Below are 23175 nucleotides of genomic sequence, written 5' to 3' on the forward strand. Positions count from 1 at the left end.
TAGAAGACACAAGGACTGATCCTTTATTTTTATTTATTTATTTATTTATTTATTGTATTTTTCTGAAGCTGGAAACGAAGAGAGACAGTCAGACAGACTCCCGCATGCGCCCGACCAGGATCCACCCGGCACGCCCACCAGGGGGCGACGCTCTGCCCACCAGGGGGCGATGCTCTGCCCCTCCGGGGCGTCGCTCTGTTGCGACCAGAGCCACTCTAGCGCCTGGGGCAGAGGCCAAGGAGCCATCCCCAGCGCCCGGGCCATCCTTGCTCCAATGGAGCCTCGCTGCGGGAGGGGAAGAGAGAGACAGAGAGGAAGGAGAGGGGGAGGGGTGGAGAAGCAGATGGGCGCCTCTCCTATGTGCCCTGGCCGGGAATCGAACCCGGGACTTCTGCACGCCAAGCCGACGCTCTACCACTGAGCCAACCGGCCAGGGCCAGGACTGATCCTTTATATGTGCTTTATTCAGATGGGTGGCGATCTGAGAAGGTGGGGGTTCTGTACCCCCAAACCATCTTAACATCTCGTCTCAGCCAACCTTTTTTTTTTTTTTTTTAAGGGGAAGAAAGGAGTAGGTAAAGGATTTGGAATTTAAGAAGTTAATTAGATAAAAGTTGCAGTCCAGGGGTTCTTCTAGTGTTTCATCTGCTGACCAGTACTTCTTTATCTGTGTCCTTGTCAGGGGGCGTTCTGTCCTTGAAGCACCTGGACTTAGATACCATCTTGCTTGTAGATCTCTTAGACATGGGGCACAAAGGTGGGTTGCCTGCAGCCTTATCAAGTCACATAGTTCCTATTCATGTGTCCAGCTCCTAGAACAAGCTTTTAATTTGCATTAACCATTAAGCCTATTGATTATAACTAAAAGCTACTATTATATTACTAAAGCTAAATTTCTAACTCTTGAGTTCCCCTATCAGTATTACATGTGAGTATATACTGGCTGCTCCTGTATCCACCCCCATTTCCTTGAAGACTCTAAGGCTTAGATCTGGGCATTTCTAAGCTCTCTCCTCATCCAATCTCTCTGTCACTGTCTGCCTTCTTCCTGGCCTCTTGCCTGTGTTAGAGGGAAAGGTTAGCTACAGAGAGATGGCTCCCAGTGCCAGTTCCACCTTATATGCCCCTGTGCTCATCACACCTCTGTGCCTCTGGAGACGTCCACAATGTGCTAGGTACCTTCCAGTCAAGCCCCCACCCCTATGGCCCGCACAGAATTGAGCCGGACGCTTGATACAAACTGCAGTTTATTAAGGCTCCAGAGTGAGAATTGGCACTTGGTTCTGGGCAGGGGCAAGGGTGACAATGGAACCCAAAGGAGCTGGGCCCAAAGAGGTTGGAGGACCTTGCTCAACCCCCTACCCCCAATAAATAAAGTCTCAGCTCCATCTCAGGGTGCTGGCGCAGGGCAGAAGCCCTCACTGAGGAGAACCCAGGGCTGCTGCCGCCTTCATATTTCTCCTCACTTTGGATCTGGCCACAGGTCACTGCCCACAGGGCCTCTGTTGTGCTGGTGCTCTGATGGGACCAGGGTGAAATGTGCAACCTGCCCCCACTGGAGGAGTTTAGGTTGGGAAGCTGGTCTCCCCTGTGGCCAATCATGGTCCAAGGCTGCCCAGGGCAGGCTCAGATGGGGCCTGCATTGGGGACACTGAACGCGTCCCAAGTCAGGGCCCAGCTGGGCCACAACTAGATGTGCAGCTCAGTGTCATCGGGTGGCTCCAGGCCAGACTCTGTGCTGAGTGCTGAAGCTGAGGGGCCCTGGGCCACCCCAAAAGGCGAGACAACAGGTGAGCGAGCAGCCAGAGGAGAGAGTGAAGGTGAGAAGCTGGGGGACATGGCAGCTGAGGACAGAGAGCCTTCGTGGCTGATGGGAGAGCGGTGAGAGGCTGGTGGGAAGATGGCCCGGGTTGCAGCTGTGCTGGCTGGCTTGGGGGGCACGGACTTGGCTCCTGGGTGGGCCACGGCAGTGATGAGGGGTGGCGGGTCAATACGGGGAGCTGGGGGACAGGGCCGTGCTTCATCCTTGAGCCGGGCGATCTCTGTGAACACACTGGCCAGTGGCTGGAACTGAGGGCACCAGCTCAGCAGGTAGTCCCAATTATAGCTGCCACGGAGCTCTTCCTCGCCAGCTACAATGGCTGTCAGTGCACCTGCCACGCACGGCTTGCCATCTGCTGGGAAGCCATAGTCCCCAGTGGGTGCAGGGCTCAGGCCACAGCCCCCCAAGAAGGCCGTGGCAGGGGCTGGGGGCCCCTCTTCTCGGTACAGAGTGGCTCCTGCACCTGGCAGCAGCAGCCCTGCCTTTCGACCCTTATACCAGGTGTCAGGGGCAGGTGGCTCACAGGATGTGTCACTCAGTCCGTCTGCGTCCTGCTGGATGCCTGAGTCAGGGCCCCGGGCAGCCAGGGAGGAGGCCACACTGGCCACACGGGGGAACTCGTTGATCATGCGGATCTCGTCATCCTCTGCAGCTTCTGCTGAGCCTCGGCCACTTGAATGGGAAGGGTCCAGGGAGCCACCCCGGGGGTAGGGGCCCCCAGCTCCTGGCCCACCATAGCTGGGGAGAGTCTGGTGATACAGGTGCTCTGATGGTGGTGGGCTGGGGGGCTCTCTGTCCAGCTTCTGCAGGGAGCCACTGGCCAGGGGTGCTGCTTGCGACATTGGGCCAGGCGCTGCTTCTGCCTTGCGACTACGGGCCCGCACCAGCCCGAGGACCAGGGCCACCAGTGCAAGTACCACCACCACTCCCAGGGAGGCCGCCACAGCCCCCACCAAGAGCAGGTTGAGGTCAGGTGCCAGGCCCAGTGCAGTGTGGGTGATATCCACGGTCACAGGCACTGTGGCACTCCTTGAACCAGGCAGAGGTCCCCGTGCCACCACTTCCAACCTCAGCTCCCGTGGCGCTTCGCGCCGGGTCCGGACCCCACCCCCAGAGGGGCCTGTTCCACTGCCTGGTGCCCGGCTGTCCACCCGCAGATACAAGGCACCTGTAGTCTGGTTGATACCAAAGTAGGGAGAAGAGGTGGCAAGTGAATAAAGCACCAGACCATCAGCACCTCCATCCTCATCTGTGGCCTGCACATGACCCAGGCTGTGGCCACGCCGGGCACCTTCTGGCACTTGGAAGTGGAAAGCTGGAGCTAGGAATACTGGGTCATACTCATCCTCGCCAGTCACCAGCACTGACACAGTGACCGAAGCTGAGAGATTCCCAGCATCAGCAGCACCCACCAGCAGCTGGAAGCTTCCTGTGTGCTCATAGTCAAAGGCCACTCGTGCCCTCAGCTCCCCTGTCGAGCCGTTCAGTGCAAATGCCTCATGTCCCTCAGGCCCTGGCCCGGCCTCCAACAGGCTGTAGCGGAGCCTCCCAAAAGCACCAGCATCCTGATCAATCGCATGCAGAGTGGTCACAAGAGTGCCTGGAGGCTGGTTCTCTGCCAGGCTAGTGCTGAGCAAGCTCAGTGGGAAGGCTGGACTATGGTCATTCACATCCTGGACCTCAATGGTCACTGGTGCCAGTGCAAAGTGTGCCCCCGCAGGGTCTGCAGCCTGCACTACAAGCTGATGTTGAGCCTGGGTCTCACAGTCCAAGGGGCGGGCCAGTCGCAAGGCACCCGAGCTCTCATCCAGCTCAAAGAACCCGGAAGGGTCACCTGAGCTGAGGGTGAAACGCACAAGGCCATGAGGGCCTGGGTCAGCGTCAGAGGCCTCCACATGTAGCAGCTCGGCTCCAACCGGCGTGTCTTCAGATATGGCCACGCGGTAGGATGATCGAGTAAAGACAGGTGGGTTGTCGTTGACATCCAGCACAGTGACAGTGACTGGCACGGCTGAGCTGCGAGGTGGCTGTCCCCGATCTGCTGCAGCCACAGTTAGATTGTACTGGGTTAAGCTTTCAAAGTCTAGAGGCTCAAGCAACACCAAGCATCCCAGTGCCTGGGGGCCAAGTCCACCACTCTCCCCAGCTTCAGCAAGCCGGGGTTCTAGCTGGAAGACTCGGCCCCGGTTGCCACTGACAATGCTGTAGTCCACAGTGGCATGGGTACGGCTTCCATCGGCATCTGTGGCCTCCAGGGTGAGCAGGGTGGAGCCAGGGGGCAGGTCCTCAGTCACAGCCACACGGTAGTGTGGCAGTGTGAAGCTCGGGGCATGGTCGTTCTGGTCCTGCAGCTGCACATGCACTGTGGCTCGGGCTGCCCGGCCCGGCATCCCATGATCTCGTGCTTCCAGCACCACGTCCACAACTCCTAGATCCTCATGGCCCAAGGCCATTGTTCCCACTGTTGTGAACAAGGTCCCTGAGATAAGGGAGTGAAGAGAAACACGCATTCACCAGAGGCTGTGGGTGAGCAGAAGAAGTAAGCCTTCAGGATCTAGGAAACAGACTCAGAAGTCAGACTCCAGGGAATGAATAGCCTGTGTGCTGGGAGATTATGGGATGGCCTCCAGGATTCAGGGAATAGCTTCTAGACATGCAGCCAGAAAAGGGCTTAAAATAGAAACAAAGGAGGAAAAATGTCCTCTTGGGTTAGAGATTCTGGAGTTAAGAGTTTGGGCAAAAAATTCTAGGAATGAGGTCAGATTGTGGCCTAAACAGTCAAAGATAAAGGGTCAGGTTCGGGGAAGAACGCACCGTTGTTGGGGTCAACACTGAAGCCCTCAGCAGGGGAAGCCAGGTGGTAGGATATGTGACCATTGGCACCTGAGTCCCGGTCAGTGGCAGAGACGGAGAGAATGGCACTGCCTGGGGGCGTGTGCTCAAGCATCGTCACCTGAAGTGTGAGGACAAATGTTCATGGCCATGCTGCCCTGCTGCCCATCCAGCCTGTGTTCGGGAGGTGGGTCCCATGAGCCCTACTGGCATCCATTCCAGCTTCAAGCCCATACTCCTTAGTATCTGAATTGCTCACTTTTCCCCATTTTTGGACATGGGACAAAGAACATGGATACAGTTCTCAGGACTCACAAGGCTAGTCTGAAATGGGACCTCCCACCCAGAGCTCCATACCCACAACAGTTCTAAGGTCCAGCTGATCTCAGACATTTCTACCTTCCTCAATTCTCTCAAATATGAACACTGGGTCCAGGTGTGGGGACAACTGGGAGCATTGGTACCTGGTAAAGGTTCTGTGAGAAGACAGGTGCATTGTCGTTGACGTCCTCCACAAGCACCGTGAGGTTGGCACGGCCCTCATGAGGCCCATCATGTGCCAGCAGTTGCAGGTGGTAGTGGTCACGCTGCTCGAAGTCCAAGGGGCCTGTGAGGGAGACGCGACCTCCATAGCGGCCTACACTGAAAGGATCCTGGGGTTCAGATGAGCTCAGCACATACCACAGCACCGGTCCGGAGTCCACATCATTCCCTGTGACCTGTGCAATCTCTGAGCCCAACAGTGCATCTGAAATACATGGAACAATTGTGTTTGGCATGGTTCAAGACACCTCCAGAGCCCCAGAGTGGGGAAGCAGTGCCACCCTACCACCTTCTGTACCTCTTCTTTTATCCAGCCCTCACCTTCGGATACTCTGAGCTCCCAAGGTTGGGGGATGGTAGGGCGATTGTCATTGGTGTCGATGACCATCACTGTCAGGGTAGCTGAGCCCACCAGGGCTGGGCTTCCTCTGTCTGTGGCCATCAGTACCAGCCTGGACACAATCAGGGGAAGCACAATTGGGGGAGGGGTCTCGGGATGAGGTCCAACACTGGGCAGGGCTAGGAAGACTCAGGATGTGGCCTAAGGATTGAGGGGGATTCAAGGCAGGGCCTGAAACTGTATGGACTCAGGATGGTGTCCCGGGATCTATAGAGCCAGGGCTCACCGTGTTTCTGCCCAGATCTCACGGTCCAGGATGGCTGTGGTAGTGATAGTGCCTGTGGCTGGGTCTACGTGGAACAATCCCCGTGCTGGCTGGGATGCAGCCAGACTGTAGAAGATCTGTCCACTGGGGCCTTGATCCAGGTCATCTGCTTCCACCTGGTGGGAGGAGGAGGCTGCTGGCACTGACCTGGGCACAGACTAGTCTGACCAGCCCTGCCCTCCATTTTCCCATCATGTCCCATACCTGCAGCAGGGGCCCATCCAAGGGCCTAGACTCAGGCAGGAAGGCCACGTAGTGGGGCTGCAGGAAGCGGGGAGCGTTGTCATTGGTGTCTTGCAGGGTCAGGGTCAGCACAGAGAAGGCAAAGGCTCCTCCACTTTCCGCCTGCAGCACCAGTCGTAGCCGTGGATTTGCCTCAAAGTCCAGCCCCTCTGCTGAGCGAACTGTGATAGCTCCTGGGAGGAGGCAGAATGCATCACTGACAGCCCCTTGCTTCCCTTGGAGCCTCCCTCTCTGAAGCCTCTTTCTCAAGGGCAGCCCCTCTAACCCCTTTCCATCAGAGCCTCTTTGGGCCCAAAGGGGAACTTCTTCAGAAGCCTCTCCCTTCACAGAGTCCCTTGCTCCAGACCCTTACCTGTGCTAGGCTGGATGAAGAATGTCCCTTTCTCATTCCCACTGAGAATGCTGTAGGTGATCAGTCCATTTGAGCCCCCTGTGTGGACAGCCTTGGGGGAGGCAATGATAGTCCCTGCAGAGAGAATGGCATTGGTTGGACTATGAGCTCGAGACTGAGGGAGTTTGGGGTCATTTTTAATAAGTAAGCCCAGCCCATGCAGAGAATAAGGCTAGGAGACATAGTTGGAGACCCACCTGGGGGTGCATTCTCACGAAGCACAGTTTCACTACTAGCACGGGGAAAGCGGGGTCCACGTTCAGACTCCCCCTGTAGCCCAACAATGACCACACCTGTGGCAGAGCGAGCAGGACGGCCAAGGTCAGTGGCCACGATGAAGAGGACACGATCCCGGGGGCCCAGGGCTACAAGTGGGCGGGCCACACGGATTTCACCAGTGTAAGAGTCCACAGTGGTGCCAGGAGGTGCTGTGCCTGCCAGCCGATAGAGAATGGAGGCATTGGCACCAGCATCACGGTCTTCGGCTCGCAGAGTGGCCAGAGCCAGGGTTGGGGTGCTGGGGCTGGGACGGGGCAGGCGCAGCCTCAGGGGACTGGTGGGGAAGGTGGGTGCATGGTCATTGACATCATGCACTGTGATGGTAATAGGCACTGTGGTGCTCAGGGGCCCAGCAGCTGCACCATCCACCGCGCTTGCAGAAAAGGCATAGCTGGGACACTGCTCTCTATCTAGGGCTGTGGCTGTGCGCAATTCCCCAGAACTTGGCTCCAGCAGGAAGGCTCCTGCTGCACCTGCACCCAGGTAGTAGGTCACATGGCCATTGGCCCCAGCATCAGGGTCATGAGCCTGTAGCTGCAATAGAAGAGTCCCTGCAGGAGCATCCTCAGGCACCTCCACAGAATAGGCCGGCACAGGGAAAGTTGGGGCATGGTCATTGGCATCCAGCACTGTCACTGTCAAAAGCAGAGTGGCACTGAGAGCTGGCTGGCCTCCGTCCTGGGCCTCTATCCGCAGCTGGAATGCTGGTTCCACCTCTCGGTCTAGTGGTCTCATGGTGCCAAACTTCCCAGAGGCTAGATCCAGGACAAAGGCTCCCGATGGGTCCCCATCTGCAGAGAAGGACATGCACACATAAACATACATGTATCAGCCGAAGGGAGTGCAGATCACTTACAAGCACCCGCAAAGAATAAGATAGAGGGAATGGAAGGGAGAGAAAGGAGAGGTGGAGAGAAAGATAAAGACAAAGAGAAAGAGAAAGGAAAAAAGAGAGGCAAAAAATAGTTGGGAGAAAGGCAGAAAAACAAAGAGAAATGCAGAAGGTAAAGTAAGATACTATAAAACAGCTAATCTTAGAGTGTGGTTTGGGGACCCCTGGGAGTCTCCTGAGATCCTTTCAAGGGAGCACATAAAATCAAAACTATCATATTTTCATAACAATACTAAGACACTACATACCTTTTTCATTCTCATTAACTCACAAATGTACAGTGGAGTTCAGACAGTACAAGACATGTGATGACATCACCACTTGGATGGTGAATAGAATGTTTGATTTATAGTCTTGTGTTTTTAGAATATTCCAGGTAGAAAGTTTGGAATATAACTATGTTTATTCATTCAGTTTTTGCTGGCTTAATTTCAGTTACAGTTCAGCTAAAACTTTGCAACCTCATTACAGTCCAACAAATTGTTATTTAAAACCAGAACACAGTAGACTTCACTGGTTTGCATTGCAATATTTTATAATGTCCTTGGCTTTAATATCTAATATAATAAATATTGATATATTTATAAATTTAGATTATATATTTATTATGATGTTATCATACTATTATATCATATAAACAATAGCTCTTCAGGGATCTCAAAAATTAAAAGCGTTAAGGGTTCCTGAGACCAAAAAGTTTGAGAATTACTCAACTGGGAGAGACAAGAAAGAAAAAGAAAGTTAAAAACAGAGACTAGCCTGACCAGGTGGTGGTGCAGTGGATAGAGCGTCGGACTGGGATGCGGAAGGACCCAGGTTCGAGACCCCGAGGTCTCCAGCTTGAGCGAGGGCTCATCTGGTTTGAGCAAAAGCTCACCAGCTTGAGCCCAAGGTCGCTGGCTCGAGGAAGGGGTTACTCAGTCTGCTGAAGGCCCGCGGTCAATGCACGTATGAGAAAGCAATCAATGAACAATTAAGGTGTTACAATGCACAACGAAAAACTAATGATTGATGCTTCTCATCTCTCCGTTCCTGTCTGTCTGTCCCTGTCTATCCCTCTCTCTGACTCTCTCTCCGTCTCTGTAAAAAACAAACAAATAAACAAAAACCCCCAAAAAAACCCCAGAGACTAGAGGGGCATAAAGAGCCAGAGAAGCCCAGAGACACAGATATCTGCATGAAAGACAAAGGAATACATAAAGAAAAAGAAAAGGAGACCCTGATACATTACCCAAGTTTGACACAGGCCAACAAGGAGTAGAACTCAGCACACAGGTGCTGGGAAGGTTCTCACCGAGGATGCGGTACTGCAACTTCCCGTTGGCTCCCACATCTGGATCAGAGGCCCGCAGCGTGGTAAGGATCTGAGGGTCCTGGCCCTCGGGCACTTCCAGGGAGAGATGGGCACTCCCAAAGGTTGGGGCATGGTCATTCTCATCCTCTACAGTCACTCGCACTGTGACATGGGTCAACAGAGGAGGTGATCCCCTGTCCCGGGCATACACTATGAGGAAGCAAAATTAATGAGCTCTTGCCTGCTCCCATGTTGTGTTCATACGTGTTTACCAGGTACACACACATAACAGAAAATGTCCTTTTGTCCACACCCCACAAGCACACAGGACATGCACACATAAATACACAGTTGTTAGAGATGTTATTTTCTTCCCACCTCCCATGCTTGGTGCATGCAAGATATATCTTGGATTAGTGGTGGTATGATGGAAAAAGCACTAAATGAGGTATCAAAAGATCTGGGCTCAAGTCCCATCTTGTTACTTTTTTTTTTTTGCGCTCAATAACAATATGCTCCTCTGTTAAATGTCTGCAGTATAATCTGAGGGAATACTAGAGGCCATAGCATGACATTACGCATTCGAGAGTTTGTGTGATCACCCCGATGACAGTTTAGAGGTCAGTTGACCTTGCACTCTGACAAACTGTTGATTCCCCAAAAGGATCCAAAAATATAACAGAAGCTGGGTTGTAATGAGTGGAAGCTTCTAAAAGGTAACCACATAGGTGGTGCTGCCTATGTAACTCTGGTGCTTACAACAGCTCTCAGGTTCTTGGGGTCTGATCAATGTGTACCTGTCAGGTTAATCTCCTCCTGCTCTTCTCGATCCAAAGCCCGAAGAGCTGTGAGAACTCCAGTGTCTGGATCCAGGGAGAAGCTTTCGCCAGAGATGCCTCCATATGTCACTTGACCATTCGCCCCTGTGGAGGGGCAGCATGGAGGATGATCAGAGGGCAATTCCTCCCGCCCCCTTTTTAGCCCCAGTCCATCTCTCTTTCTCAACTCACCCTTGCCTCTCCCAAGGTCTTACCCAGGTCAGGGTCAGTTGCTTGCAGAGTTAGCAGAGATGTGCCAGGGGGGCTGTTCTCCCGCAAGAGGACGCTGTACTCCTGCTGCTGGAAAGTGGGTGCCTCGTCGTTGACATCAGCGACAGTGACAGTCAGTAGCTGCGTGGTTGAGCGCGGCGGGGAGCCGTGGTCAGAGGCCACCACGGTCAGAACGTGCTCAGCTCGCTGTTCGCGGTCCAGGGGCCGCACCACGGACAGCGCTCCTACAGGAGCAGTAGGGCAGGTTGAAAAAACCTCCAAACTCTCTCCATATCACACCCACCTGATCCTGACTAGCCAGACCCAACTCACCAGTGCTGGAGTGTAGCCGGAAGTAGCCATCCCCGCCTGCGGCCAGGCGGTAGGTCACGCGTGCGGCCTCGCCCAGGTCCGGGTCCCGGGCTACCACGTGCAGCGCTACGGGGCCAGGTGGCTGATCTTCGGGGAGGCGCACACGTGAGGGCGAGGCGAAGACGGGAGCATTGTCATTCTCATCCGTGACAAAGACGCGCGCGGAGACGCGCGCCGTGCGGCGACGGCTGGCATTCGCGGGCCGGTCAGTCGCTTCCACAAGCAGCAGCATCGCGGGCGTAGTCTCGCGGTCCAGACCCCGCGGAGCGCTCAGCGCTCCGGTGCGCGCGTCCAGGCGCAGAGCAGGCGCGGGCGGCTCCTGGCGCAGCAGGCGGTAGCGCACGTCGCTGTTGGGGCCCGGACCATCTGCGTCAGACGCTCGGAAAGTGTACAAAGCCGCGCCGGGCTCTGGGTTCTCCGGCAGTGCCAGCGCCAGCGGATCTCGGGCGAAGGCCGGCGCGTGCTCGTTCTCGTCTTGCACGCGCACTTGTACGCGCAGCAGTCGCGCGCCCGCGCCGCCCGGTCCCTCGGCGCGCACCGTGAGCGCGCGCCACGTTGGGCCCGCCTCAAAGTCCAGTGGCCGAGCCAGGTACAGGCTCCCCGAGGCAGCGTCCAGCGCGAAGGTGCCGTCTGGGTCCGCGCCGCCCACCAGCGTGTAGGTGAATGCTCCCACCCCCGCCGGCTCTGGCGGTGCCACCGAGCCCAATAGAGAACCGGGTTGCAGTCCTTCAGCTGCTGTTACCGTCAGCACCACAGGCACGGGCGCCAAGGGATCTGGCTCTGAATAATCTGGCGGAGGCTCAGCCGAGTGAGCTGAGGGAAGCACCTGTTGTGGACCGAGGCAGGAGTAAGAAATCAGGGGGGACCCATGTAAAGGAGATCTGGGTTGGACGGATGGGTAGCAGGAACGGTGCTCAGAATAGCCCGAGGAGAAGGGAAAGGACCCAATGAAGATGGAGCTATTGTAGGTACACCCACAGCCGTGGTCAAGTGGACATACTGGAGGAGAGACAGCCATACCTGCACCAGCAGTTGGAGACTGGAGCTCCGAGGAGGGTTGCCTTGGTCGTGAGCACTCAGCGTCAGGACATAGTGGGGCCGTTCTGCTCGGATTAGGGGTGCTGCAGTGAGCAGCTCCCCTGAGTGAGGGTGCAGAGAAAAAAGCTCTGAGCCAGGACCTGGGGGCAGGGAGTAGAAAGGAGAGGACCTAGGTCCCAGAGCTGTGCAACAGGCAGGTCATGAGGCTGTGCAACACCCATCAACTCCCTTCTCTCCACCCTCATACCAGTCAGTGTGTACAGGATGGTCCCATTCTCCCCCTCATCCGGATCCTTGGCCTGTAGAGTCGTCACCAGTGTTCCTGGAGGCGCGCGATCTGGTACCTGTGGGGACACACAACTCACCTACAGTTGTCTCTTTCCTGTTCTTAAGACAACTCTGGATGGAGTTCCCCTCACTTGTGTGGAGGCAGAGCCCCTTTTTTGCTCTCGCACCTGTTCCAAAAAGCAGTCTCCTTTACCTACACCTAGAGCTGTATGGGGATACACCCATTCTCTCACTTCTTTTGGGCAGAGTCCTCTGCTTCACATACCTGGATAGGGAGGCCCCCGCCAGCAGCCCCTGAAGCCTGCAGGAAGGTGGGGCTGTTGTCGTTGAGGTCCAGCACTGCAATGTGCACGGTGCCTGTGGTACTCCGGGGTGGGTTCCCACCATCCTGCACCTGCACCAGGAGCTGGTAGCTGCTCTGCCGCTCGCGGTCCAGGGTTTGGAGTGTGGTCACTTCTCCTGGGAGTACAGGAGAGGGGACCATGTATGGAATAGCTAGGAATGCAGAGCTGGAGGCCTGTGACTGAGGAGCTGGGATTTGGGGAGTGTGGGAGGGAATCCCTGGGTGAAACTCCAGGCTCAGTCCTGGTCTTTTGTGACCAGGCTCCAGAGATCCTGTTTGGGTGTTCACCAATCTGAGGATGAGACTTATGGGGTCTCAAATTTGGGTGCCAGTACTCACCAGCCTGGGGGTGTATTCGGAAAGCCTTGCTGTCTTCTGACACCTGTTGCAGGCTGTAGGTCAGACGTCCATTGGGCCCCGAGTCTCGATCAGTGGCAAAAACCCGGCCCACACTGGTCCCTGGGGGCTGGTTCTCTGCCACAGCCAGGAAGGTGGGTTCCTCAGACAAGTGGGGACTGTGGTCATTCTGGTTGAGGATGCTGACCCTTATAGTGGCTGTTCCTGTCTGCTGTCCCAACTCAGCTTTGGATCCAGACACTGCCATTACCTTAAGTGTGTACAATTCCTGTGCCTCACGGTCCAGTGCTGCCCGCACCCATAGCCACCCACTGTGTGGCTCCAGACCAAAAGGGCTACTTGGCCCATCTCCTTCAAGGTGATAGGTGACAGAGCCCCCATCAGGTGCTCGAGCCTGCACTTGCAGGACCTGAGTTCCAGGGATGGTGCCTGAGGGCAGGTCCACACGGTAGATAGGACTGTCAAAGTGGGGAACCAACCCACGAGTCCCCAAGTCCTGTACCACCACCCTCAGTCGAAAGTGGCTGGTGCGGGGTGGGGAACCCCCATCCCGGGCCTCCAGCTCCAGCTCATGGGCTGTCTCCCCTAGAGGCCCCAGGGGTCCCATAAGTCGTATGTGGCCTGTGGTGGGGTCCACGGTGAAGACCCCACCACCTCCAGCAAGAAGGGTAAAGGTGACTTGACTGTTAATGCCTGAGTCGGGGTCCAGAGCACGCAGTGTATAGATGAGGGTCCCTGGGGCAGTGTTTGGTGGCAGCATCACTGTGTCTTCAGGTGCAGGGAAGGCAGGGGAGTTGTCATTCACATCATCCAGCAGTACCCGCACCCGAGCTACAGCAAAAGCCGGGGGCACTCCACTGCCTGCCCGAACCTCAAGCTCCAGCACTGGCCCCAGCAGCTCCCGGTCCAGGGGGTGAAGCGTTTGTAATAGCCCTGAGGCCCCATCTAGGGAGAAGAGTCCTCGAGGATCCCCACCTGATAGGGTGAGGGTTACAGGCCCCAGGTGACCTAGGGAGGAGGAGAGAGGGGTCAGGAAAGAGATGGAGATGCATCTATTGAGTTGGGGCCAAACTCTGATCCCAAGAGCGGCTACATAAGACTCAAGCTTGTGCATTTCAGAGGATTAGGGGAAGGGGTCGATGTTGGCAGAAAGCAGGGTGGCACAGGAGGGAGATACTCATATGCCTGGGGATGAAGCAAAGCACCTGCACATAGCAAAGGTGGTGTTGGGAACTGAACCAGGGTGTTTTGTATTGGGGCTATTTGGGGTACCCTGAGGTGGAGTTTGGGGGTTCTATTAGGGTGTTTGGGTATGGCACCAAGTGGGTAAAATGATTGATACCTTGTGGGTTGTGTGCCTGGATTATGCCCACACTGGTGCCTGGTGCCACGTCCTCTCGCACAGAAAAGACATACTGTAGTTGTTCAAATATGGGTGGTTTGGGGGTTCCAGGCACAATACTGATGTTGACTCGGGCACTGGGCTCTGCCTGTAGGCCACCTCCATCCTGAGCCCCAATCTCCAGCTGCACCACAGAGTTGGCCTTTCTAGCCAAAGGCCAGGCTACTGTCAACAGCCCTGGGAAGGGGAATAGAGCAGATAAAAGAGTTGGAAAAGGGGCAGTACTTCACTTAGGCAGGTGGGAGTGGGTAGGTATGGCAGGATTCTCACCTGAGTGCTCATCCAAGGCAAAGAGTGGGGGGTTATTGCCAGCCATGATGTGGTAGGAGAGTTGCCCGTGGGGTCCCTGGTCAGGGTCATGGGCACGCACCCTCAGCACAGCTGTGCCTGGTGGACTCTGGGTGCTCAGACTGGCAGCATACTCCCGTGGATAGAACTGAGGTGGGTTGTCATTCTCGTCTGACACAAAAACTTTTACATATACCATGGACTTGAGGCCACCCTGGTGAGATATGTAGCCATAGTCAGATGGCTTTGTCTGGCTCTGATGCGCGCCCTGCCCCATTGTCCCAACCTGCCATGGTCTGCCCACTCACCCCATCCACAGCCGTCACTGTGAAGTCAAAGCTTGAGGGCCCCTGGTCGCGGTCCAGGGTGTGGGTCGTGCACACATCACCACTGTGGGCATCAATGCGGAAAGGGGGAGACCCCGAAGCCCCAAGTCCAGCACCCAAAGAATAGGAGAGGAGGCCAAATGGGCCACTGTCTGCGTCTGTGGCAGTCACCTGTGGAGAGGCTGGGGTGAATAATGTCCCATCTTTTTTGGCCAGAAAAGCTAGAGCTACATGGCTCTTAGAAGGAGCAGGTCCTGGGCCAGCTGGGGCTCACAGTCTCTGCATAGTGGTCACACATATACCACAGCCTATCATAACCCAGACTTCATTACCTGTGTTAAGTTCCCGTGAGCTTTCCATCACACTTTTGTCAACTGGTCAATACATAACTTTGTTTTATGTGTGCTTCTGTTTAAAGATACCTAATTTAACATGTATTATTAATTCATTAACATTGAACTTATGGCCAATGGCATTATAACTCTTATCTGAACAAAGCTTATCTAAACACACATACACAAGTGGTCAAAAGTAGGTTTATAGGTCTGACTGGTGGTGGCGCAGTGGATAGAGCGTCGACCTGGAAAGTTTGAAACCCTGAGGTCGCCAGCTTGAGTGCCATCTCATCCGGCTTGAGTGCAGGCTCACCAGCTTGAGCTTGGGTTTGCTGGCTTGAGTGTGAGATCATTGACATGATCCCATGGTCGTTGGTTTGAGCCCAAAGGTCACTTGGCTTGAGCCCCAGGTTGCTGGCTAGAGCAAGGGGTCACTGGCTCAGGTGGCACCTGCCCAGTCAAGGCACGTATGAGAAGTAATCAATGAACAACTAAAGTGATGTAATTATGAGTTGATGCTTCTCATTTCTCTCCCCTTCCTGTCTGTCTGTCTCTTTTACTCATGCACAAAAAAAAAAAAAAAAAAAGAAAAGAAAAGAAACATAGAGAAAAGCAGGTTTATAGTTGTGAGTATACAAAATACAGGGTTTATTCATTTAACCTGCATGTCTTTTTTGTATGAACAACTGTAAATCTACTTTTGCCCACCCCCATATTTTCTCCATAAGGCACACACCACAGCCTTTTTGTGCTTAAAAACACTGGACAGCACTTCAGCACCACACTTGGGTGACCATCTTAAATAGCAAAATCACCAACAAAAAGCACAAACATGCAAAACAGCAGAAAACGTGGCACTGAATAGAGTGCATCAAGGACCCTTTCTTACAGTCTAAGACCTGAAACATGATGGTAGAGCCTTGCCATGTTCAACCTCAGCTGGGAATGTGTGCATTGGGTGACTTGAATTTTTCATCGCTTTGTGCATGTCCAAGAATGACTGCAAGTGTTCCATGAGTATTGAGTTTTGGGTTATGTGTAAATTTTAGAGAGTCAGAAAATTCACAAATGTAGAATCTGCAAAGAATGAAGACCAATTGTCTTATAAAGAAGAGTGCTAAAGGGCTGTGACCACAAATCCTGGTGGATCACAGGGAGTTAATAACCATCACCACGTCTCATAATCACTCCAAGCAGAGACCTGGCTCTCTGATAGAATAATAGAGGCTGATGTCGTAGGCCTACTGAGTTTGGTCATTACAGAATGAGATCTGACTGATACTGGAATCTGATCCCTGGAGTGATCAGGATCTGCTCTATGGATTTGTGGATGTGGCTCATGCACTTTTAGTGTCCCTTCACCTCTCATGCCAACCTCATTGGAAGTGGAAAAATTGCAGGTCTGTATTTCAGGTCCAATAATGAGGTCATTCAGTTGTGGGGGCTCACCAAAACTAAGAAGTAGGAAATGGCTTTCCTGGTTAACTCTTGGACATCTCCCAGACTGATTCAGAAAGAGTTACATAATTGGATACCAATGTCAGGAGCTACTGAACATTTCAGAGCCAGATCAGCAGGAGACACCATTCTGGGAGCTCCTAAGCCAGGATAGGGCCAGGCACACCCTAGGAACTCTATGTATATTTGTTCGTTGAGTAAATGGACATTCTGATTGCCCTGTCTTACAACAAAAACTTCTTTCAAACTGAGTTTTATACCGTGGGTGCATATTAGGGCCTCAATAGTGGGTTAGCTGGTGCCGACTGCCGTAGCCTGTGACAAAGTGCTCTTTGTGGATACAAGGGCCTCAGGGTCATGATATGCTGTAAAAAGAAGCTGGAGAGTTCCCCTTTCTGAGCCAGAAAATGTTGCTCAGGGAGAAGGCTGGCCAAGGACTTCTGATGGTTGCCCAGGCCCTTGACAAAAGTGATTTGTGCCATTGTTTACCCTCCTGAGAGACACTAAGACCTGCCATGACTAGACCCTGGAAACAGCTCCTGCTCCAACCCTTTACTATGGCCCTGGGCCCGGATATCCCAGGAGACAAACTTCCCCTGCATAAAGCCTGCAGGCTGCAGCACAGCTGTGGCACTATTTCCAGAAGCTGTTAAAGACCTTTGCCCTCTAACTCTTTGCAGGAAGAAAGCAATAAATAGTGGTCAGGGGAAGTTGTCAGGAACTGGCCCCAGAAGGCACAGGGGCCATTGACTGGAACTGACCAAGACAGAAGTAAATTGCTCAGCCTGTGCAGCCCCTGTGCTCAGAGGTTCCACTGCAAATGCACAGTCTCCATTTCAGCAGGCTGCACAGTACAACCATGTCAGCAACCTCTCCCCAAACCCATAAGTAACCTCATCTCTCTCCTCTTGTACCACCCCCCCCCACCCCAAGCTCTCATCAAATGCACTCTTTCAAGGAGCAAATAAAGACCTTTATCTGTGAATTCTCTAAAATGTCTAACAGACCATAAAACTTACTGCATTAGCCCATCCTGACCTCCTTCCTTGGTGTTTCTCCCACTTTGACTTCTTGACCCTGCTTTTCCCACTGCTCCCCCCACCCCAACCGCCCCTCTTGGTCTTCCTTTGCCTCCACTTACTCTGCATGTTCTTACACGTCTTTGGTCCCTGGAATCTTTCCTTGGCCTCTTCTTACTCTACATGCTTGTTTAAGCCCTTCTCTTCCATTTTCTCTGAGCCCCTGTGACAGTAAACACATGAGCCATTTTCCTGGCTTTGACCAATGTCTGTACTTTGACCCAGATCACTCTTCTGATCTCCAACCTTGTACATACAGATGCCTGCTCAACATCTCCACTTGGATATCCCACAGGCACCTTAAATCCAACTGTCCAAAACTAAAATCATCATCATTCCAAACCCCTCCGTAATGACTCTTCCATCCATGCAGTTGCTCAAGCCAGAAATGTGTTCTTCCCTCTTCCTCTCCCAGTATATCAATCAACCAGGGACTAAGTTAATCCTCATTATCTCTCCTATTTGTCTCTTTCTTTCCATCATCATTATATCATTATCACTGTTCTGAACTAAACCTGAGTTGTTGTTCCCCTGGACTATTATAATTTCCTTCTCATAGCTGTCTGATCCTCCTATCCTTCCTCTACACCACGATGTCTCAACCTCAGCATGACTGACATTTTGGATTCTTTCCTGCGGTATGGTCATGTACATTATAGGACCCATGACCTCTACCCACTAGATACCAGTAACACCCCACCAGCTGTGACAATCTAAAATGTCTCTGGACATTGCCAAATGTCACCTCCAGAAGGCAAATCACCTTGAGCTGTAAGCCACTGCTCTACACTGATCATCAAAAGCATTTTTTGAGAAAACAAATATGATCATATTACTTCTCTACTCAGAAAGTTTCAATGTTCACTAAAGAAAAAGCTCAAACCCCTTGGCTTGGCTCGACTTCTCACCATCTGGTCTCTGTGCACGGTCTCATCTCCCACTCTCCCATCTCACACCTTCAACTCCAGAGACGCTGAGTCACTGTGAGCCCTTGAACAAGTCAGGCTCTCCCACTCCTCTGTGCATGTCACCTCTGCTTGGTGCCTTCCCCTGTCTGGTCCCTTCATAAATTCCTTATCTTTTAAGTCTGAGCTCAAGGGTCCTTTCCTTTGGGAAGACATTCTGTACCTCACATTTATTCCAATTATGGAAGTTTTCTTATTGTAGTGAAACTGTTCCTTAGCACGTGAATCTCCCCTTTAGAATATAAACTCCATTAAGAATGTGTGTGTGTGTGTGGGGGGTGACTCATTCATTAACTCAGCCTCCCTAACACAATGACTGGCACATGGTAGAAACTCTAAATGTATAACCAGTGAATGAATTATTAAGTTTTCTTGTAACCATTTTGAACACCCTTTGGTTATTTTTACCCTGCTTCCTTATGGTTACTAACAGGAAAAACTCCAGGAAACCACCTGGAGAGCTGCCCTCTTGCTTCAGGCACTAGTGAGGAGGAAGGAGTTTGGAAGCCATAGTCCATTGGTCCTGGGCCAAGAGTGACAGTAAACACATGAGAGAGTGGGTGGGAACTGGACAGCAGCAGGCAGGCAAAACTCAGAGGCTGGCTAGGAGGGAAAGGCATCATCCAGGCCCAGGCATAGCCTAGAAGTCTAGGCCAGCAGCCCCTGGATGTTCAGGGATCTGTTGGACTTCTGAGACATAAAGACTTTTAGCACTGGTTTCCTGAGAGGCCTCCCCTATCCAGTCTCTGCTCCTGCACCCACACTCTATGATGCAAGCAAAGCAATCTTTCCAAAAGACCTATCAGATTTTCCTAGAGCCCCTCATTGGCTACCTATGGTTTTAAAGATCAAGTCAATGCTTGTAAGCTAGTCTCTGTCTCTTGTCTCAACTCCCCCCAACTCTTTATCAGCACAGCTGAGGTCAACCTAAACAATACAGTCCTCTAAACACCATGGTATTCTGCAGCTTTTTCTGTAGGCTTGGAATCCCTCTTTATATACCCTATGTTGTCCATTTGATAAAGTCTCATTGGTCATTTTTTTTAATTAAATGAGAGACAGGGAGGTGGGGAGGCAGAGACAGACTCCCGCATGTATCTTGACTGGGATCTACCCAGCAAGACCCCTATAGGGCGATGCTCTGCCCATTTGGAGCCATCCTTAGCACCTGGGGCCAACTTGCTCAAACCATCTGAGCCATGGCTGCGGGAGAGGAAGAGAGAGAGAGAGAGGGAGAAGGAGAAGGAGAAGGAGGAGGGGGCGGGGTGGAAAAGCAGATTGTCTCTTCTCCTGTGTGCCCTGACTGGGAATCAAACCTGGGATTTCCACACACCAGGGCGACGCTCTACCATTAAGCCAACTGGGCTCATTGGTTCTTCAAAGTCCCATCCTCTGGTCTTCCACAACAGCTTATATGCCACCTGCTATAGCACTAGTTACTGGTGTGTCTCTCCACCTAAACTCAGACCTGCCTAGGCACAAGACCATCTCCTTTTATTGTTCCCAGAGCCTAGCACAGTACTAGATGTATAGGGTACTTTAATTCTTGATACTGCAAGACACTTTTTCTCTAGACCCAATCTTAATTCCTTTACCTACCAAGATTACTTGGCTCAGCTCTGCAACCCGCTCTCATCTTTTCACTAACCCTCACCCTCTGCACAGACTTTGTAGCTTACAGGACCAAACCCTCTGGCATAAGTCACCATCAACAGATGCACCTGCAAAACTTTGTTCTTGCTCTGAGCTACCCTGTGGCCCTCGAATCCACTCCTGCTCAAAGCAGCATCCTGCTGTGTGCAGGGCTTATCTACCTGTAGGAAGCAGGTTCCAGGCTGGGTGCCTTCAGGCAGTGAGGCATTGTAGAAGGTTTTCTGGAACTGAGGCTCATTATCATTCACATCTTGCAGCATCACGCTAACTGTGGCAGAGGAGGTGAGAGGGGGCAAGCCCCCATCTGTGGCCACCACAATGAGTTGTGGCTGGGGCTCCAACTCATAGTCCAGCGAGGCAGCCGTGGTGATGATGCCTGAGGTGGGGTCGATGGAGAACCAGCGGGTGTGGGTGCCTGGGGCCAGGCTATAGGTGACCTGACCATTGGTGCCCTGGTCAGGATCCCGGGCCATCACCCGCACCACGAAGCTGCCGGGTAGTGCAACCTCAGGCAGGGGCTCAGGTCGGTAGAGCTGGCGGTCAAAGGCAGGAGCATTGTCATTGACATCAGTGACATGCAACACAAAGGCAGCCTCAGCCCGCAGTGGGGGTGAGCCTGAGTCTGTGGCGGTTACCCGTAAGTTATAGGCATCCCGCTCCTCCCGATCCAGCTGCCGAGCCACGCACACCAGGTAAATGACGCTGTCCTGGGTGCTTAAGGCAAAGTGGCCCTCTCCACCCTCCAGGGACACATTGACATGGGCAAAGTCACCATCATCTGGGTCTGACACAGAGATGCGAGCAACAAGCTGGCCCGGGGGGGCAGCCTCGGACACTCGTGGGGAGCCGTCTGCACTGAGGAAGATGACAGTCATGGAGGGCTGATTGTCATTGGCGTCTCGCACGTGCACAGTCACAAAGGCTGAGCCCAGCTCAGGGTGAGCGCCCCCGTCCCGCGCCTGTACCACCAGTTCGTGGACCCGCCGCTGCTCAAAGTCCAATGGCCGCTCCAGCCGCAGCAGCCCTGTGTGCGCGTCAATGGAGAAGGGTCCATCGCCCTCGCTCTGCCTCCGGTTGATCTCATATGTCACGGCCCCATTGGCATCGGCATCAGCATCAGCTGCGTACACCTGCAAGACTGGGCTGCCAGGGGCCAGGCTCTCAGACACCACAGCGTGATAGCGGCTCTGATTGAAAGCTGGGGCATGGTCATTGATGTCCAGCAGTGTCACATCCAGCAGGGCCTGGGCCCTCCAGGGGGGTGAGCCACCATCATAGGCCTCCAGTTGCAGCACATAGTGTGAGCGGTTCTCTCGGTCCAGCTCCCCAGTAACAACCAGCTCGGGCACTGGGACCCCGTCAGGACCAGGGCGTGTCTCCAGCCGGAAGGTCTCTCCAGCCCCGTCACCAGACAGGGCGTAGCCCTGGGTTCCTAGGCGACCCGCATCTGCATCACGGGCAGGCTCCAGCGGGTAGCGGGTGCCAAGAGCTGTATGCTCAGGTATCTGCAGGGTAGCACGGGCCTGCGGGAAGACTGGAGCATGGTCATTGATGTCAGCCACTTGCACAGTAACTTCCACAGTGGCGCCGTCAGGAGTGACTGCAGTGAAGCGGTAGCGATCCCGCCGCTCCCGGTCCAAGACACGGGCTGTACGGACCACCCCACTGTGCTCGTCGATTGCCAGGTCTGTGCCCACACCGCTGCCCTCCTGCGCGGAAATGAAGTACATGGGAGGTGTTGCTGTGCCTGCCGGAAGCCCCGCACTGATGTCCCCGATCAGTGTGCCTGCTGGTTGTTCCTCATCGATCTGCAGGTCCAAGCTCCCGGCCTGGCCCCAGGCGCCTGTCACCCTGGCCCCCAGCAGCAGCAGCAGCAGTGGGAGCAGGGGAAGGGGCCCGGGGCTCTGCATGCTAGTGCAGGAAGACACAGTGCCCAGTTCTCTCTGCATGACAGGTGCAGTCCAGATGTGTTTTGGGCTCCGGCTCCAGTCCAGGCTCTGGGCCCAGCTTGATCTTAGGCTTTGGATCAGGTCCAACTCGGGCCCTGGCTCCAGAACAAGCTCCCTGACCTGGGAGAAAAGCAGAAGGAAAAAGGTCATGATGGGGGAGGGAGCAACAGTTCAGGGAGACTGGAGTCTAGACCTTGGGCTGCCGTACATCCATCTCGGGTCCAGAAAACCTCTGCTTCAGGACTCCTCGGGACCCACTCTGTCTTTCCCTGGCAGGTTCCCATCCCACCCTGACCACCCTCTCTCAGCAGATTGTTTTGTTCCTATTTTTCAGGTCTGAATGCCCTCAGATTCCCTTCAATCTCTAGACTTTAAAATATGGTCCGTCCTTTCTCACTTTTCTTCTCATTCAGAAGTAATACCTCAGTAACCATTGGCTTGGGAACCTCATCTGAATGTTGGCCTTTTCCTCTCTGCTGAAGACTTCTATCAGCATTTAAATATGCTGAAGTCTCTCTCTCTCTCTCTCTCTCTCTCTCTCTTTCTCTCCATATATATATTCTCTTAGCCCCATTTTCCTCTCCATTCAACAAGAAATTGAGCACCTACTCTGTGGAGGCATTGGAGACAGACACATCCAGGAATAAAGAAAACAGTCCCTGGCTTCATGGAGCTTACAGTTCAGGAACTGGACAAGTGATTAGGGCTGTAAGAAGTACAGGGAGCTATGAGGACATAAGGGGATTAACATAGGGAGTGTGGGAGAGCTAATAGTCAAGTTGGAATCTACTTAATGAGTAGCTATTAGCTAGGCAATGGTGGGCAGAGAAGGGGGTACAGAAAGGAGAGAAGAGCTTTCGGAAGAGGGAAGAGACTGGAAAGGTTTAGAGCCCACAGTAAAGAAAGGGCTGATTGTTTGGGGTGTAATTAGGGGACAATGTGTGTGAGGTGTAGAGTGCTAGGGGTGACAGTATGAAGTGGGGCAGGGACTCATAAGCCATAGTGATGATTTTGACTTCATCCTAAAGGCAAGTAGAAGACACAAAAGTATTTTGAGAAGGGGTGTGCCAGGACATGACTTACATTTTGTGAAGATCACTGTCGCTGCCCTTAGGAAAATAAGGGGCATGCAGACAGGATGGTTATCTTAGGGCAGCCCCTGCAGCACACTTGTAGGAGCCCAGGAGATGGCGCTGCTTTGATAATGACTTAGATGAGTGTCAGCAATGAAAGTGATAGAGTGGATAGGTCTGTAGGAGGTCTAGGAGGTAGAAGAGACAGGGCTTGATGCCTGTTTGAAGGTGGGGGATGAGGTAATAGGAGAGGTCAACTG

The 23175-nt window shown here is 53.4% G+C and overlaps 1 protein-coding gene across 1 annotated transcript in view; it reads right to left on the reverse strand.

Annotated features, from left to right (window-relative positions):
- Positions 1 to 1229: 1229 nt before the first annotated feature.
- DCHS1 (dachsous cadherin-related 1) overlaps positions 1230 to 23175 on the reverse strand; it is a 35705-nt gene continuing 13759 nt past the window's right edge. The window contains exons 2-21 of the mRNA XM_066250839.1: positions 20055 to 21962; positions 14386 to 14574; positions 14060 to 14291; positions 13730 to 13966; positions 12370 to 13395; positions 11953 to 12146; positions 11647 to 11743; positions 11382 to 11539; positions 10323 to 11187; positions 9995 to 10234; positions 9759 to 9884; positions 8962 to 9171; positions 6694 to 7566; positions 6458 to 6571; positions 6067 to 6278; positions 5824 to 5978; positions 5519 to 5649; positions 5119 to 5402; positions 4637 to 4775; positions 1230 to 4301 (exon numbers count right to left, since the gene is read on the reverse strand). Coding sequence (XP_066106936.1) covers positions 1690 to 4301; positions 4637 to 4775; positions 5119 to 5402; positions 5519 to 5649; positions 5824 to 5978; positions 6067 to 6278; positions 6458 to 6571; positions 6694 to 7566; positions 8962 to 9171; positions 9759 to 9884; positions 9995 to 10234; positions 10323 to 11187; positions 11382 to 11539; positions 11647 to 11743; positions 11953 to 12146; positions 12370 to 13395; positions 13730 to 13966; positions 14060 to 14291; positions 14386 to 14574; positions 20055 to 21842 — 9882 coding nt within the window. The 5' untranslated portion in view covers positions 21843 to 21962 and the 3' untranslated portion in view covers positions 1230 to 1689. The remainder of the gene's footprint in view (positions 4302 to 4636; positions 4776 to 5118; positions 5403 to 5518; positions 5650 to 5823; positions 5979 to 6066; positions 6279 to 6457; positions 6572 to 6693; positions 7567 to 8961; positions 9172 to 9758; positions 9885 to 9994; positions 10235 to 10322; positions 11188 to 11381; positions 11540 to 11646; positions 11744 to 11952; positions 12147 to 12369; positions 13396 to 13729; positions 13967 to 14059; positions 14292 to 14385; positions 14575 to 20054; positions 21963 to 23175) is intronic.

Source organism: Saccopteryx bilineata, chromosome 1 (assembly GCF_036850765.1).
Source record: "Saccopteryx bilineata isolate mSacBil1 chromosome 1, mSacBil1_pri_phased_curated, whole genome shotgun sequence".
NCBI classification, from domain to species: domain Eukaryota; kingdom Metazoa; phylum Chordata; class Mammalia; order Chiroptera; family Emballonuridae; genus Saccopteryx; species Saccopteryx bilineata.